An 18,905-nucleotide genomic window follows, 5' to 3' on the forward strand; every position below is an offset into this window, starting at 1 on the left:
TAAATATTTGATGAAACAAATAAAAATGCAACAAAACATAGATAGTGTTAATATGTCATTTTCCACATCGATATGCAGCTGTCAGGAACCTTTATGTATGTGTGGTTTAGTGGCCCAATTTCTTATTGGAGCCCACTGGTCTAGACCCCTTGTCTACAACCAACTGTGTAACTTTAGCCAAGTCATTACACCTCTCTTGGCCTCCGTTTTACAAATGACCATGTTTTAGCGTTCAAAGCTCACTCACCAACTCTGACCTTCATTTGTCTCTTCTAGTTCCATCTCTGGCCCTCATAGATAATTTCCAATTTCTTACTCTTATCATCATTGTTCAGTCATATCTGACTCTTCAAGTCCCCGTTTGGGATTTTCTTGGCAGAGATCCTGAAACGGTTTACCATTTCCTTCTCCAGATGAAGAAACTGAAACAAATGGGGTTAAGTGATTTGCCCGGAGTCACACAGCTAGTAAGTGTCTGAGGCAAGATTTGAACTCACAAAAGTGAATCGTCCTGACTCCATGATGAAATACGATACTCTACTCCTTAAAGACAAATGATAGACTCAGGATACAGATAGAGACATGTATATTTTTGGACATGGCCAATATAAGGAACTGGTTTTGCTTGACTTTATATATCTTTTACCAGGCCTCTTTTTCCCCCTTTTTTTTTTTTCAAAGAGGAGGGAGGTAGGAGAGAGATAAAATAGACTTCTGTTCATTGAAAAAATTAAATTTTGAAAAAATTTTTATCATGCATAAAATGGATAGAGATACCTAGTAGCAACCTGCCTCCATAGATGCTGAGGGCATCAAAAAAAATTATGGTGGCCTAACCTGTAGACCATGGAGGACTACCCCAGGCCTAAAGAAAAGGGATTAGCATCCAAATCGGGCCAGTGAAAAATGAATTCTCCAATGTAATAGAAGACTGAGGCAGCTTTAAGGTTTATCCTTGGGGGACCTGCCATCAAAGGGAAGGAATAAGAAAGTAAGGATAAGAGAAGGGATTTACTGCTTAGAAGGACAACTACCTCTGATAAAGTCATGCTTCCATGGACACCATCTTGTTTCAGGAGGGGAATCAGAGTTCCTAGTGGTAAATGATATCCAGAAAAGTGAAAGAACATGGACCCACAGCGAAAACTTCATGGCAAATGGGAAAGAAAATGATAATGAAGAGGGCTGGGAATAGACATGTACCACAGAAATTGTATACATGAATGTGATGAAATGTTACCACACTATAAAAAATGAAGAACGTGATGAATACAGTAACCACAAAACAAAGTAAAATGCTGAGAAGTTATAAGGCACAAGCATAGCACCAAAGAAGAGATATGAAAAGATACCTCTCCCCCCCTCCACCAGCACCATTAAACCCTCTCCATTCCTTTCTAGAAGTGGGGAAGGGGAGGTTCCACAGTTATGAAACATTACATATAATATCAGAATTTTTCAATGTGTTCATTGGTTGTACTAAATTTTTGTGTTACTTTTGTCTTTTGTTTCTTTTTAAAAATTTATTTGTTATAAGCAATACCTCCCTGGGAAGGGGATCAGAAGGAGAAATCGTGACAAATCTAGGTGATATAGAAGTTAAAATAGTAAAAACCTGGGTTTTGGGAGAGGACTCTGGGAAGATGGTGGAGTAGGTCAGAAAATTCCAAGCTCTCAAGATTTTCCACCACAAAAGAGTTAAAATAGCACTTTAGGGCAAACAAAGTGTGGGTGGAGACAAAGAAGATCAGGGGCACAACGAGGATCTTCCTGGGACAGTTTGAGAAGATCTGAAGAAAAATCCCAGGACCAGGTTTGGTCCCTGTGAGGAGTAAACACCTCCAGGCTAGGTTCCTTTTTAACAACCAGAGGGCAAGCTGATTAAAGAACTAGCGGCAAGCCCTGGGGTTAGTTGGTTTGAGAGGCTGCCTCAGTCCCAGCCACAGGAACTTTTCACCCCATGATAGTGAGGGAAGTCATGCGTTTAACCCCAGGAAGATTGAGGGAACCTCTGCTGATGAGGAACGCCAGACCCAGCTGTGCTATGAAGAGTGGTGTGGGAAAGAAGGAACCAGCAAATGCCTGGTGAGTGCAGAAGCAGTGGGGCAGAAAGCCCCTGACTGTGGGCACTTACAGGAGGTTGGAGGTTTGGCTTTGGTTCCAGGCTAGAGGTGAGAACTGAAGATCTGGGGCAAAAAGCACAATTTCCCATATCCCAGGGCTAGAAGTGATTACAAAAATCAAGTTATTACCACACACAAAAAAAAAATGCACAGGCAAAGGAGAAAGAATCCAACCATAGAAAGCTATTATGGGAATAGAGATGACCAAGATTCATCTTCCAAGGAGGGTATTGAAGTAAAGAAACCCCCAAAGAGCAACATCAAATGGTCACCTGCCCAAAAAGAATTTATAGAAGATCTTAAAAAAGACTTAAAAAATCAAATGACAGAGATGGAGGAAAAACTAAAATAATAATAATAATAATAATAATCCAAGAAAACCAAGAAGGTTATGAAAGGAAAGTCAACCAATTAGAAAAGGAGATCCAGAATCTCAAGGAGGAAAATGACACCTTGAAAATTAGAATTGGGCAAAGTGAAGCCAGTGAAATTATAAGAGATAAAGAAATAATTAAATAAAACATGAATAATGAAAAAATAGAAGAGAAAGTAAAGCATCTTATAAGAAAAACCACAGATTTGGAGAACAGATCAAGAAGAGAAAATATGAAAATAATTAGACTAATTGAAAGTTATGATCAAAAAAAGAATCTTGATACAATAATACAAGAAATAATTAAAGAAAATTGTCCTGAAGCATTAAAACAAGGCAGGGAAGTAGAAACAGAAAAAAATCCATCCAATACCACTTAAAGGAGATCCTATGAGGAAAACTCAGGAATATCATAGTCAAATTCTGAAACCCTCAGCTCAAGGATAAAATATTAAAAGCATCAAGATTAAAACAATTTAAATATGATGGTACCACAATTAGAATTACACAAGACCTAGCAGCAGAGACATTAAAGGACCACAGGTCTTAGAACACAATACACCAAAGAGCAAAAGACCTGGAGCTGGGGCCAAAAATATCATACCCTTCAAATTTCAGTATTATCTTGAATGGAAAAAAATGGTTATTTGACAAACCCTCAGGCTTTTAAGACTTCGTTTAAAAAAAAATCCTCAACTTAATACAACATTCGACATACAAGAACCAAGAGAAACATAAGGTACATACCAAAGACTGACTATAAGAGATCCATAAGAACAGACTGTTTAACTTTTATATAAAATAAAATGTAAAATGTATGTCTAACTTCCTTATTAATAATTGTTGAGCACATGAGAAAGAGGGGGACAAACTTAACTATGATGATATGAATTTAAAAAGTAAAACCATTTAGAAACAGCTAAAAAGAGTAACTACTTTATACAAAAGAGGTGCAAGAAGAAGAAAGGATACAGAGGATTTAGATGGCGGAGGAGGGCTGGTAGTTCTGATAATCTACTTTCATCAGGAATGAGTTTAAGAGGAAACAATACACATAAATTTAGAAGAGTATAAAAGTCTTCTAAATTTAGAAGAAATAAAATGGCAGGGGTATAGTAAGGGGCAGGGAGGACAAGGGAGGGATTAGGACAAGGCAGGAATTTTTAGAGGGGAGAATGAGGGAACAGATAAAGGGTGTTTAGATCAATGGGAATGGGAGGATAGGGGAGGGATTCTTAGATGGGGGAAGGCAAATAATAGGAGGGCAATGTAGTGGGTAAAAGTAACGTAGAGGAAGCAGGAGGGATAGGAAACAAGAGATATGTACAAACATAAAAACAAAAATCAGGAGTAGAGTATGTTCAGGAAAGTATATATCTATATAGACATGTATATATGTATAAGTGTATGTACATATCTATATGTGTATGTATATAGCGAGAAACATATCTAAACTACACTGTAGCCTTCTGGGGCTGGGGGGAGGGAAAAAAGAACAAAGTTTAAAAAGTGCACAGCAGAGAACAAAAGAAAACACAAAGAAGCAAAGAAAAATGGACATTTCTCAACACAAGGTGCTTTATTTAGCATACAGGCTTTCTTGAAATGAAAACTTATTGTTACATATTTTGAATCCTCTCTTATGGTCTGCTATGCACATGGCATACTTTTTTTTTGATCTTACTTTGTATTTAAGTTTCAATATTTGAGCTTCTGTTTCTTTTCTCTATTATGTATTTGTGTTCTAGTAAAATAAAAAAAATTGAAATTTAAAAAAAAAAACATGGTTTTTAAAAAGAAAATTTGCTCCTTCCTTCTCTGGTTCAATAGAGAAAACTCACATCTCTCCCTATTGAATTGAAAAAAAAATAGCCCTCCTGGGCAGAAAAAGGGTGATAAGAAAGATGGGAATATGAATAATCAGAAAGAAAGAACGTGGCCTGAGTATCTATAAGGGTCCCAGTCTTTGTCCAAGTGTAACCAGTTCCAGGGAGAGATGTGAGAGGCAGCTATGGTGGGCTTTGCGCTGTTCCCACAAGAACACACATAAATGTCAAGGACATCAAGTTGGATGGGAGAAGCTGGAATTCCACTCACCCTCTTCACAGCTGCCTGGAAAGTTGAACTGAGGAGGAAAGTTGCCAGTTTTTTTTAAAAACAGAAATTGCTTCACTAGCAACTTAAAATATAGAAGATAGGCAGCTGAGCTCAGTCACCTCCGTGCTAATGCCTAAATAGAGGCAATGAGATGAGGCTGGGTATGCTCCTTAAGGATAGCAATGATAGGGAATCATCACAGAAACTTAATTTCCAAATCCGATGGCCTCTTTTAGTCTTAATCTTTGACCTCTCTGCACCTTTTAACTCTGTTTATCATACTTATGGCACTTCTCTTTTCAGGTTCTCTTATTTGTCTGATTGTTTCTTTTCTGTCCCCTGTTCTAGTCCAGCTTCCCAGCTCCCAAGTGTGGACGATTTCTAAGGATCTGACCTGAGCCTCCTTTTCTCCCTACATTCCTCTCTTCTGACCTTGGGTCTTACATCTTCAACTGCCTATTGGACATTCAGAATGGATGCCCTATGCACATTTTAAACTTAACATGTACAAAACTGAACTCATTATCTTTTGTTTATTTGTTTTTGGCAGGACAATTAAAGTTAAGTGACTTGCCCAAGGTCACACAGCTAGTACATGCATCAAGTGTCTGAGGCCGGATTTGAACTCAGGTCCTCCTGACTCCAGGACCAGTGCTCTACTCACTGCACCACCTAGCTGCCCCTGAACTCATTATCTTTACCCCCAAGGCTTCCCCTCTTACTAACTTCCCTATAACCTTCTAGGGCACCAGCATACTCCAGGTGTCATCCTTGACTTCTCCCTTTCTCTCTCCCATCAATATTCAATGAGTTGCCAAGTCCTGTTAATTTGATCTTCTCTCCTATGACACTGCTACTGCCTGGCGCAGGCCCTCATCAACCCAAACATGCACCTTTAACATAGGCTTCTATGTGGATTCCTCAAGTCTTTCCCCTCCCCAATCCATCCTCCACTCGAATGTCAAATTGATCTACCTAAAGCATAAGTCTGACCATGTCATGCCCTTCCTTGCAATAAACTCCAGTGGCTTCCTATTTCTCCTGGGATCAAATATAAAATCCTCTCTTTGGCTTTTAAAGTTCTTCATAAACTGACACCTTTTTGCCTTTCTAGTCTTCTTATATTTTATTCTTTTTATACATCTTTTACAACCCTAAATGGTATTGGCCTCTCATAAGACACACCATCTCCTGAGTGATGCTTTTTCATCGACTGTAATTTTCTCCCTCCTTGTCTCCACATCCTAGCTTCCTTAGATTTCTTCAGATCTCAGCTAAAACCCCACCTTCTACAAGAAGCCTTTCCTGGATCCTTCAGTGCTAGTGCCTTTCTTCTGAAATTATCTCCAATTTACCATGTATACAGCTTGTTAGCACATGGTAATTTGCATGTTATTTCCCCCATTCCATACTCCTTGAGCATAGGGACTATTCCTTCCTTTCTTTGTATCCCCAGAGCTTAGCACGGTGCCTAGCACATTTTTTTTTATTGTTCAATTGTTTCTCAATTGTATCCAACTCTTTGTGACCCCATTTGAGGTTTTCTTGGCAAAGATACTGGAGTGGTTTACCATTTTGTTCTCCAACTCATTTTACAGATGAGGACACTGAGGCAAACAGGGTTATAGGACTTGCCCAGGGTCACACAGCTAGTGTCTGAGGCCAGATTTGAACCCAGGAAGATGAGTCTTCCAACTCTAGGCCTGGCACTCTACTGCTTCAGTACCTAGCTGCCACTATTTATTAAGATAAATGCTTGTTGATTTATCGTTGACTTCCTTGGTGGTCTTATCTACTGTCATCAACTGGATTTATCAACTTTATTCAGACAGTTCTCAAAGCCATACATAGAGCTTCTATTCTATCCTGATCTTCAGCCCCATATTTCCAACATGACAAGCCTCTATATTCTAGGAATGACAAAGAGAGCAGAAATTGGTCTCTTGGCCTAAAGACAAGAGCACACACCCTGGGGGCGAGCTAGCATGAAAAGTTGCTCTAACTGGCCGGCGACTCAAACACTTGCTCTTTCTTCTCAGCCCAGTGATGGATTATATTCACAAATACCACCTATGCCTGTGTTCAAAGTAAAAACAGACAATGTGGGCACAGGGGCACTTTATGCATAACTTAGAAAACCAAAGTGCTTGCAGTGAAATGCAGACCAAAGCCTTTTCAACAAGAAGTTACAGAAAAACAAGGCCACTAGCCAAGCATACCTCTGGATATATATGAAGCTAACTCCCCATCAAATGTTTTGACAATAGTTATTTAAGGACCACATAGGGTAGAACAATTCACTAGGGCAGTTAAGTGGTACCATGGACAGAGCACCAGGCCTGAGTTCAGGAAGACCTGAGTTCAAATATGGCCTCAGACACTTACTAGCTGTGTTACCCTGGGCAAGTCACTTAACCCTATTTGTCTCAGTTTTCTCATCTGTAAAATGAGATGGAGAAGGAAATGGCAAACCACTCCAGTATCTTTGCCAAGAAAACCCTAAATGGGGTCATGAAGAGTCAGACATGACTGAAAAATAGCTAAACAACAATTCACTGATTCTGAAAGAAAGGGTAAAGAGTTGTATAATAATTCAACCAAAGAGTGAATGAATAGTAAACATACTGGAATCAGAAAAGAGGTTAGGATTCTGTGATCATGTGACAACCAGGATTGCAAGGGCATTACAACTACCCAATATCAGTAAGACATTTAATATACAGCCTAAGAGATATCCTCAAGGATATTTTTAATCAAAAAAGAGGTAGGATAATCTGAGAGCAGTAGTGGGTCATAAAGCAATATGTGGAGAGTCCAAGGGTTGCATAGATATCCACAAAATATTAAAAGAACCCACAGATGATCTCTAAAGAATAGAATGGACCTTTATGGTCAAAAATTTCATAGAATTAAGTTTTGTTTGGGGAGAAGTGCAAGAGCAAAGAGAAGTATTCACACTGATGAGATTACAGATCCATTGACACTATCAAACATTTAAGTTGCCAAGTCACTCTGAGGCAGGTTAAAGCTTTTAAGAAATCTTTTGTACTGTCACATGAATATTTTTTCAATGTTCTCAGAGCAGCATGAGAGACTACAACATAATCATAGCTTTGAAATAAATCTTCCCAAAGCTACAGAACTTAAGAACTGAATACTCCAAAAGATGGTGGAGATGAAATGTCTAATTGGTTCAAGAAAAGCAAAGATAAAATAATAGATGACAGACACATAACAGAATCTAGAGATATTTGAGAACATCCATACTTAGGCTTTTGAGATGTATGCCATAGAGGAAAATCATACTATCCCATAAGCTATACCTCAGTCTCTTATGTCAGAAACCACTCTGTCTCCATAGACAATGGCACTGACAATGTGGCATTTCTCAGGTTCCCTAACAACAGAGTCCTTCCAGATTCTGTTTCAGAGGCCAAGTTCAACCTAAAAGAAAGAAAGGAAGATTTCCCGGTCATGTTGTGTACCTGTAGTCACAGGGGCAACTTCTGTCAATGGGAGAGTGGTCAGAGCTGAGGTTATTGCTTGATTAGAAGTTGATTTCTGAGGAAGAGCTACTGTTGTCGATTTGAGAGTGACAGTAGTCAACTGGTGCGTCATTACAGTTGTTAGGTTCGGAATGGCCGAAGTGGTTATTTGGAGAGCTGTTGTGGCTGTTGTAGCTGGACAAGTTGTTGTAGCCAGATGAGTAGTTATAGCAGGAAGAGAAGTTGTAGACAGATGAGTTGTAGCAGGAAGAGAAGTTGTAGACAGATGAGTTGTAGCAGGAAGAAGAGTTGTAGCCAACTGAGTAGTTGTAAGTGGATGAGTTGTAGTTGGATGAGTTGTTGTAGTCTGACGAGTAGTTGTAGTCCGACGAGTCGTTGTAGTTGGAGCTGAGGTAATCAAATAAAAGATATTATCTGACACCAAATACAGCCCAAGAGAAATACAAATTCAAAAATAAACACAAAAACGGAGAATATAGTCAGCTAAGAATGTCAAATTTTTAGTCCTAGAACATTCCACTATATAAAACATTCAGATTTGGGTAAGCTGGCTCTGATTTTATACTACAGACCCAGGTATTTGTTACATATGTAGATTTTGCCTAATTCTAATAAGCTAAGAAGGGTGCACTTATTTTTAGTGAACAAGGAAACTGGTACATCAACTGCTGAGGTCAGTAAGTGAATTCAAATTTTTGCAGAGTGGTATAGTAAATATCAGTTGAACTATACACTTTCCCCTACATACTGTAAATTCATATTTAAGTAACCTATGCGTATACTTAAAAATACAAATAACCAAAATTGCAAAAGAGAGGAAAGTGAGAAAAGATTTATCAGATATAGTTTTGTCTCAAGAAGATAAACTATGTCTGCTTTGGAAGCGTACTTGGGTTCAGCACTAGTCTTTGCTACTACATATTTAATCTTCATCTCCCACTGCTTCCTAAGAAAACAATCTCTAGCGACACTGAGTTTCATAAATCTGAGAACCTCCTTTCCAAACACACAGGTTTGGGCTTACCTCTCTCCAGCCGCAGAAATACTTCCTTTTTGATATCATTAAACCACCCAGGTACTTCTATCCGGCAGCAGTATGTGCCAATATCGCCTACATTTGCATTTTGGATTGTCAGAGTCACATCACCTCTCCCAATATTTCCTCGAAGTTGATATTTTGAAGACTTTGACCATGTCACTTGTCTTCCATTAGTCCTGATGATCCCACTGCCACATTTGCTACTGGGACACGCGTCCTTTCCCCAGCACATCACATAAGTTTGTCTATTTGAAACACTGTAGGAACAAGGCAACTGTACAGAGTGACCCAAAAACCCCATCACAGTCGTTGATATGGCTTGGGCTGCACACAAAAAGAGAGAAAGTCATGTCAAGAACACTCAATTTCCATGTTTTCTTTTCTACTGCTTCTCCAATAGGAAGAAACTGAGGCAAACAGGGTTAAGTGACTTCCCTGAATCACACAGCTAGTAAGTATCAGAGGCCCGATTTGAACTCAGAAAGAGTAGTCTTCCTGACTCCAGGCCCAGCACTCTATCCACTGCCCCACTGTCCGATGTACTTCCCTTTATACCTCTCTGCCTTGGAATACAAAAGATCTCAAAGCTTATTCATTTTTTAGGGTTGTAGTCTCCAAACTTTTAAATTTTTGAGCACACAATTCCCATTGTGTGTGCATTTTATTTGTAAATTACCTACATGCACTAACATACTAACAATTATATAAGCTATAAAAAAGAAAATTTTTAAAGACCTAAATAAAGACAAAATAACATTTTATTCTGGAGTTAACAAGGAGACTAGAATTTTTTAAGTAGAAGAATGAGGTATTCATACCTTTACTTTTAGAAAATCACTTAGGCAGCTATGTAAAGGATGGCTTGGAGTGAGAGGCTTGAAGTAGGAAGACCAATAACGTGGCTAACCCAACAGTCCAGGTGTGAGGTGAGGAGGGCTTTAACTAGGATGTTAAATATACTATCTAAAATAATTTTAAATAATAACATTAATAAAATTAAATAATTATTGTAATAATAGAAATAATAATAATTAGAGACCATATATTACAACTTCCTCATTTTATGGAGGAGAGAACTGAGGCCCAGAGAGGTTCTGTTACTTGCCCAAGATCACACAGATAGTAACAGAGCCAGGATTCAAACCCAGGCCTTCTGGCATTATTAAAAATAATGTTAAATTATTTTACATTATTAAAATCACATAATGTTAAATATGTTGGGTGAGGAATTTTTTAAATTTTATTTTACTTTTAATTTGTGGCATAAAACAAGCATTTCCATAACATAGTATAATAAAAAGATAAGTGCACATGAAACTACAAATCTATTATGTACAACTTGCTATTCCTTTTAAATACATAATAAAGTTATCATGTAAATTTCTTTTTCTTGCTTTTCTTCCCTCCCTCCCACCCTTCCCTAGAGGTGACTACTATTAAAAACAAATAGGTATATATAAACATATATATATATATGTATATATATACATATATATAATTATTCTATACATACTTCTATCAGTTCTTTCCCTGGATGCAGCTAGCATCTTTCTTCATATTTTAATAAATTAAATTAAGTTGTGAAAACAGAAACCAGATTTGGCAACTGATTAGATATGAAAGGTGTGAGAGAATAAAACCTCTAGTTATGTAATCAACACTTTGATCGTGGTGACTGAAAGGATAGCGGTAACCTCTAATGAAATGAGGAAGTTTGGAAGAGGAGTGGTTTGGAAAGAAAAGATAATAAAATGAAATCTGTGATATAGATCACATTCTGTTCCACAGCAAATGAGAAAGGGTGCAAGAAGATGGAGAAGGATTTTTACAAATCACAGGATTGGAGTATAGAACTGGCCCAGCAAAGCACAAAGGTGATCTGGGAAGAAGTGTGTACATATGCAAAGGGCAGTGGAAGGGGGATTTTCTTTTCCTGCCCAGTTGCTGGTGTGGTGCCAGTACAGGGTTAGATTTGAATCACTTTGAGAAGCTAATTCCCTACGGACTACAGGAGGGATTTTCCTAAAACTTAAATGGGATCAAGTCACATCGGTGTGTCACTCTCTCATGTGTGTATGTGGGTGCGTGAGAACACACACACATACACACACACACACACACACACACACACACACACACTCAGAAGACTCCCTATTGCCTCCAGGATCAAATATAAAATGATCCATTTGGCATTCAAAGCCTTTCATAACCTCACCCCCTCCTACTTTTTCACTCTTCTTACCCCACAGCACATACTCTTTGATCCAGGGACGTTGGCCTCCTGGCTGTTCCATGAACAAGACACTCCATCTCTCAGTTTTGAGCTTTTCTCTGGCTTTCTACTATGGAGAGCCTGGAATGTTCTCCCTTCCATGCTCTTCCTACTGATCTCCCTGGCTTCTTTTAAATCCCAGCTAAAATCCCACCTTTTCTAGAAGCTTTCCCCAGGCCCCCGTAATTCTTGTGCCTTCCCTCTGTTAATTATTTCCTATTTACCCTATATATGGTTTGCTTTGTATATATTTGTTTGCCTGTTGTCTCCCCTATTAGACTGTAAGATTCTTGAGGGCAGGAACTGTCTTTTGCATCTTTTTGTATTCCCAGCCCTTACCACAGTGTCTGGAATATAGTAGGAACTTAATACATGTTTACTAACGTGGAACTTGCTTATTCACAGAAGATGAGCAGTAGGATTGGGGCATACTGATTGATACAGTTTAGAGGCAGAGGTGGTTGTGTTGGAGACAAGGCTTGCCGGGAGACAAGGATTGCCATGGGGAGGGTGTAATGTGATCCATCTTCCCATCTTCCAATTATTTAATCACACATGCCTTGGGATCATGCCACAGTCTCCCCAAGGGATAGAATCCCCACTTTGGGGGCCACTGTACTACAGTGTAGAAGACCTGCCTGTCTTTCACTCAAATCTATAAAAGTGCTTGCGATTCCACAGCACATCACATAAGTCTGTCTATCTATAATAGTGTAAGAACAAGGAAAATGTACAGAGAGACCCAAAAACCCCATCATAGTCTTTGATATAGCTTGGGCTGTGCACAAAAAAGAGAGAAAGTCATGTGAAGCACACTAAATTTCCATATTTTCTACTCCTTCTCCAATAGGAGAAAACTGAGGCAAACAGCATTAAGTGACTTGCCTGGATCACACAGTAATCCTCAGAATACTATAATTATTGACCATAGGCTCAGAAGAGACTTTAGTGGCCATCTAGGCAGCCAGATGGCTCAGTAGATAGAACACTGGACCTAGAATCAGGGAGACCTGAGTTCAAATCCAGCCTGAGACACTCACAAGCTGTGTGATCCTAGGCAACTCAGTTAACCTCTGTTTGCCTTAATCCCCTACAGAAAGAAAGGCCAATACCAATCCAGTATCTTTGCCAAGAAAACCCAATACAGGGTCACAAAGAGCCAGACACAACTAAACAACAACAAATCAGAGGCCATCTATTCCAATCTCCTCATTTTACAGAGGACAGAACTGAGGCCCAAACTGGTGCTGTTACCTGCCCAAGATTGCAGAGGCAGAAACAGAGCCAGGATTCAAATCCAGGTCTTTTGACACCCAATCCAGCAATCTTTCCATAAGATTATATAGTAATATCCTGCCATCTTATCACTCTCATCTCTTTCCAAGATGGATGGAGTCCCTGGCTGACAAAAAGAGCTTCAGGGTTTGGGGTTCCTCATTCCAATAAAGCATTAAACTCACTGACTTCCGTTGAGTTGAATCATCTAGTCAAAGGAGCCAACCAGAAGAGTGTTAAATGTAACAAAAGCTACCCAGCTGCCCCCTGCCTGAGAGAAAAGAACTCATGAGTCTCATTATAGTCTAGATATACATAACCAAATTTTTAAAATGCTTATGGAGTTTGAAGAAATTGGCTGCTCATGCAAAAGTACTACTAGATTCACACTTGCCTTCTTTTGTTCTGTTTTTCCACTCAGACTTACATAATATCCTCCTAATACCAGAGTTAGAGTAGGCATAAGAGGACACCTAAAAAGTGTGTTTTGCGGGGACTATGACATATTCCTTTGGTTTATCTCCCTCCTTGGCCTGAAAATCTTCATCATTAAGATCACTTGTCTTAGCTGAAAAAGATGAAGCATGATCTCCAGAAGGACACTTAGAATTCATTCACTCTTTGGTGAGTACCTACTTTGAGTGATCCAAGTATCACTCTAAGGACTAGAGTTATACAAGCAAAAATGAAACAGTTCCTGCCCTCAAGGAGCTTATATTCTACTGGGGGAAACAAGTAAACAGATAAGTAATACAAAATAAATACAAAATGAAGACGATGTTATGGGAAGGTAAACTAACAACTGGGGAAGGAGGGTCCAGGAAAAGCAGCATTTGCTACCTGGAAGAGGAAAGAGAAATGGGGCCAAAGAGCCAGCTCTCCCTTTAAAATTTGAGCATGGCCTATGGATGGGAGAGCACCGTGGGTGGTGCAGTAGATAGAGCACCGGCCAGGAGTCAGGAAGACTCATCTTCCTGAGTTCAAATCTGGCTTGTGTGACCCTGGGCAAGTCACTTAACTCTATTTGCCTCAGTGTCCTCATCTATAAAATGAGCTGGAGAAGGAAATGGCAAAGCACTCCAGTATCTTTGCCAAGAAACCCCAAAGGGGGTCACAAAGAGTCAGACATAACTGAAAACAACCAAACAACAATAATGGATTAGGAAAGGGCCAAATTATGGTTCATGAATAGAATGGAATGTTATTTCACTGTAAGAAATGATGACTATGAAAAATCCAGAGAAACATGAGAAGACATATCAATTAATGCAGAACCAGAAAAACAATATACACACATATATGGAAAGGATTTTTAAAAATAAACTGAATACTGAACAATTATGATCAAGAGATTTGAAAATGCACCTTCTTCCTTTCTTTGTAAAGGTTGGGGACAATGGGTGAGGGACATTTGCATACACTGTCAGACTTGGGTGATTGATTTCTTAGTATTGCTGAACTGTTTTTTCTTCTCTTTCTTTTTTATTCTTTGTTGTAAGAGATGGTTCTCTGGGCAGAGGAGGGAGAATATAACATTTGGAAAGGAAGTTTATATCAAAATGAAAGTTTTAACAAATAAACATTTTAAACACCAGCATGGATTCAATGACTGTCCTAGCAGGCAGAGACTATTTTAATTTTAGTCTTTGTTTTCCTCACACCTAGTATAGCAAGTGGTATATATTCAGTCCTAAGTAAATGCTTATTCAATTCAATTCAACTGAATCCTTTATCAGCTTAACTAGTTGCCCCCTTATGAAAATAGAGAATAGAGTCCTATGATATAAAATGGATAGATCTGGATTGGGAGTTTGGAAGTTGGGATAGATGGGCAAATGTGGAACACAGGGCACTTCTTCAGGAGAGCCCAGGTGAGGCTTTCAAAGGGGGAGAAAAGGAGGGTGATAGGAGGGATGAGAAGACCATCTACATTTACCACCTCTCTCCCTGCCATCTGTACACACACACACACACACGAGAAGCCAAAGCAAGGATAGGGTCCAGAAAGCAAAACTTACCTAATTCTCCATTTTATGTTCTCATAGGGTATTGGTTGGAAGACCAATGGACAAAAAAGAAACATTGCCCCATTGGGAACTCTTTACTCCCTTAAAAGTAAACATGAAACACCTGATTTCCTGAGTCCAATTTCCAACTAGAATCATAAGATCTCTTTCATGGATTTGATTTGGGACAAAGATACAAGGTATGAAAAGGGTAAGGACATACCTTCCGGGCAAAAAAAGTGGCCCATGAAAGTTACTGCCCACATGGCTAGAAGAACCTTGGCCTGTTATCAAAGACAGATAGAACACTGTTTTCATTCTTCACATTACTATGTTGAGAGAAGTGAGAATTTTGTGGTCAAAACCAACGATACCCGCTATTTCCCAGGATAGGTGATGCAAAAGGTTTTTAACCATTTTCAGTAAATCAGAAAATAAGATAGGTATACTTTGTTAGCTTCACCCATAGCTATGATATGTATATACAAAAAAGAAAAATTCTCCTCTTTTTAAAATTCTTTGTTACATGAGATGGCTCTCTGAGTAGCAGGGGCAGGGGAACATAGTTGAAAATGAAAGTGATTTTACAACAAAAGATATAAATTTTGTATAAGTATTTTTTAATAATCTTTAAACATGCCCCTGAAAATACTAAACTTCTGGAATGGTGTCTACAAATCACAGAATTAAGACCTGGAAGAGATCTAAGAGATCATCTATTCCAACCTTCTCATTTATAGTTCATTAACCAATGTCTAAAGAGGTAAGATGATTTGCCTAAGATCACACAACTCCCAAGGAATAAAACTAGAATTCAGGGCTACGACTTCTAACTCCACAGCTAGTATACTTCCCACTAGACCATGGCAACTCCATAATACTTATATCATAATAAGCCTGAGAATTACTTCAACTTGTGACTTTGCCTATTAACAAGTGATTTGACCAAGCTCAGAATGACAGAGCCAGGTCAAACACCTAGATCTGCTGAATCCACCTTTTCCCTTTTCATTACCCCCACCCCACCACCCCCCCACATGCACACACACAAAAAGCAAAAGTTATTTGCTAATTTAGTTTAACACATAAAACTGGAATCACAGTCTGTGAGAGTTGGAATGACCTTAGAGGCAATCTAATCCAACCTTCTTATTTTCCCCAGATAAGGAAACCAAAGCTCCCAAAATGGAAGTTACTCGTCCTGTATCATACAGATGAAAAGGATTGGGATTTGAACCTAGGTCTTCTGGCTCCAAATCCAACGTGCTACCACTTCACCTACACCATTCAGACCAACTGCTAGGTCCTTATACCAATCTCTTAGAGCCTGGACTAGAATGCTTGTCTTTAAACTTCCAATCCAATGCTCTTCTCTCTATACTAAATGTCCTTTATGCACCACCAAAAACCATAAAATATAAAGTAGAAAAAAGAAATATCCCCTAAAGCTTCCCTACCTCAGCAAATGTCTTCTGACTACAGCAGGCAGGAATGGAGCTAAAATGACCGATAGGAGCTCAGATGAGAATAAACGTCCCAGTGACTATGGCTGAGCTAACAACACCTACCAAAGTTATTTTCTGCTTTCCTTTTTATGTCACCCCCTGTATCTGTGTTTCCTTTTAAATTTTGCTGCCTCCAACATGAACACCTCCCACAAATTCCCAAGCCAGCAGCTGGGTAAACCCCTAGTCTAAAAAAAAAAACAACAACAGGAGAGGACCCATAATAAAAAGAGGGGAATAACTTGATTCTTCACTGAGAGATGTGTCAGTGATTTCAACAATCCATCAGAAGCATAAGGTGCATACTAGTGAATCACCCTCTGGGGAGCTGTGCCCAGCAAACCTCAGAACACTTACTCAGACAGAGCTCAATAACCATCCAGAGAAACAGCACTCCACTGGTCATTTTGGCAGGTTCCAGATCCCGAGATTCTGTGTCTCTTTTCAAAATGCATTGCTTATAAATGCTAGAATGCTGACAGGGTTGAACCTTTGAGTTTCATTTCTCTTTTTGCCTGAAACTTTTTTTTCCACCTCCTCTTAAATGGCCTCTCAAGATACGGGATTTGCTGAACACACTTTCCTAGATACTGGGGGAATGAGGGGGTTGGATGGAAGATGCCTGTGTGTGCATGGTTGCATTTTGCAATCTTTGCAATTCCTCACACAGCCTAAATGACCAAAATGGTGGGGTTTTTCTTTGTTTTTGTTTAATTTTTTTTTTGCAGTCTCGTGGGAGCCTAAGGGAGGTGAAACGGAAGTTTGCTTCCATCTGATATCTATGTGACATCTTTCATCCTGATTCCTTGCAAATTTTTTTTTGCTCTTAGTACTAAAAGTGAGAAAAAACTATGGAGAAAACCCAGTCACATAAGCAAATATGGTTGCAGTTAATACAGTAAGGAACAAAAAAGAAAAGGTGAAAGGAAATCCTTCCTCATGGTAGCAGTGATGATGACGACGATGATGATGATGATGATGGTGATGATGATGATATATGACAGAGTCAAAGCCTAGGAAAGTCCATGTATATGGTAATGGTTAGGCAGAAGATGGGAGCAGCTAAATGGTACAGTGAATAAAGTGCTGGGCCTGGAGTTAGGAAGACTCATCTTCCTGAGTTCAAAACCTGCCTCAGATGCTTACTAGTTACGTGGTGCTGGGCAAGTCAATTAATCCTTTTTGCCTCAGTTTCCTCATCTGTAAAATGAGCTGGAGAAGAAAATAGCAAACCACTCCAGTATCTTTGCCAAGAAAACTCCCAATGAAGAGTTGGACATGACTGAAACTACTGAATGACAACAAAAGGCAGAAGATACATTTTGTTCGGGGGCTCACTCACTGGAAGAGTATCATGTGATCTAACCAGATGAGATTCCAGGTAGCTGTTAAGAGCCCCTCAACTTTGAAAAACCCAGATATTGGTTCTTCTCTCTCTAGTAACTATGTATGCAGCATCTTGGACAGATAACTAGAAGCCTGCCTGCTTATTTGTGTTATTTTGCACTGTTTGTATAATTTCTGCTTGTAATTTCTGTTTGTGTTTGCTCTGAAGTTCAGGGTTTTGGCTTTCCCCCCTGAACTAAGTGAATGATGTATGTGTGTTTAATTAAATTGAGATTATAAACCCTTTAAAGTTGCTTTCCTTAGAAAAGCAGATCAAAGAACCAGTGCTAGCAGCCCTCCTGTGTGCTGGGATTATTGGCCTTACATAGCCACAGTGGGAGCAAGCAGCATTGTTGTTACAAAATGTCTAACCCCCGGGCTTAACTTTTATGCTGCTTCTATCCATTTGCATTGCAGAAGCAAAGAATACTGTGTAACCCCCCAAAAATCCATAAGGAGTCTGACTACAGAGATCTCTGAGGTTTTGTGACAGAACTCCCTTGAAATGAGTTTAAGATCACAAATAAACAAAAAGTTACATAGACATTTTTATCCTAAGCTAGAGAGAGGTCTCTAACAGAGATTCGGGCTTTAGTGATCAGGAAATTGAATTTAAAAAAAAAAAGAAGAAAAATTACTTCTATGGAAGCTGGTAAACAAAACATGTCTCCACAGAGTTTGTCCTGGGGCAAAGCATCTCCTTCTAAAGAGGAAATCCTATTCTATCCAAGGCTCAGAAAAACAGACAGACCACTCCCTATTGAGAGGAGAAGGCAGAAAGGGCTTATCCATTGACTGGGTGTGTTAGAGCTCCTTCTTTCTAAAAGACTTATGCAAGAAAACCTATGGTGCTATCCATATCTCAATAGAAAAGCGATGAACTCCGAGTCCAAATTGAGACTTTTTATATGACCAATTAAAGAATTTGTTTTTCTAGACAATATAATTTTGTGACAGGAGATTTTATTTTTCTTGCTTTCTCAATTGGGGGGAAGATTCTTGAGAAAGGAGGAAAACAATTGGAAGCTGAAAATAAAATAAAATTTAGTTAAAAAGAAAAAAAACCTACGGACTATAATCAAGACTAGATTTCAAAAAATGAACTGTTTGTCAAAGGTAGACTTCCTATCCAAAGTGATAAAGGTATAGTTTAGTGATGAAGAATTCAAATATATATATATCTTGTGAATCAATGTCAAATTATTTAAAATTAAAAGACACATGGCTTTTTTTAATTTTTTAAATTTAAAAAAATTTTTAAGATGTACAAAAAGACAACTATAGTAGGTTTTCAGGGTTTTAAACTAAAGGACACCCTATTCT

General features: G+C 38.8%; 1 protein-coding gene across 3 annotated transcripts in view; it reads right to left on the reverse strand.

The window, feature by feature from the left end:
- Positions 1 to 16,626, reverse strand: part of LOC118844689 (T-cell immunoglobulin and mucin domain-containing protein 4-like) — a 30,430-nt gene extending 13,804 nt beyond the window's left edge. For 2 of the 3 annotated variants that reach the window (XM_036752635.1, XM_036752637.1), the window contains exons 1-3: positions 16,554 to 16,626; positions 9,124 to 9,462; positions 8,079 to 8,486 (exon numbers count right to left, since the gene is read on the reverse strand). In XM_036752635.1, the coding sequence (XP_036608530.1) occupies positions 8,079 to 8,486; positions 9,124 to 9,462; positions 16,554 to 16,602 (796 nt within the window). In that variant the 5' untranslated portion in view covers positions 16,603 to 16,626. Of the gene's footprint in view, positions 1 to 8,078; positions 8,487 to 9,123; positions 9,463 to 14,914; positions 14,964 to 16,553 lie in introns of those variants that run through there. The other variant, XM_036752636.1, reaches the window with a different exon arrangement.
- Between the last annotated feature and the right edge of the window lie 2,279 nt (positions 16,627 to 18,905).

This window comes from Trichosurus vulpecula, chromosome 3, assembly GCF_011100635.1.
Source record: "Trichosurus vulpecula isolate mTriVul1 chromosome 3, mTriVul1.pri, whole genome shotgun sequence".
Classification (NCBI taxonomy): domain Eukaryota; kingdom Metazoa; phylum Chordata; class Mammalia; order Diprotodontia; family Phalangeridae; genus Trichosurus; species Trichosurus vulpecula.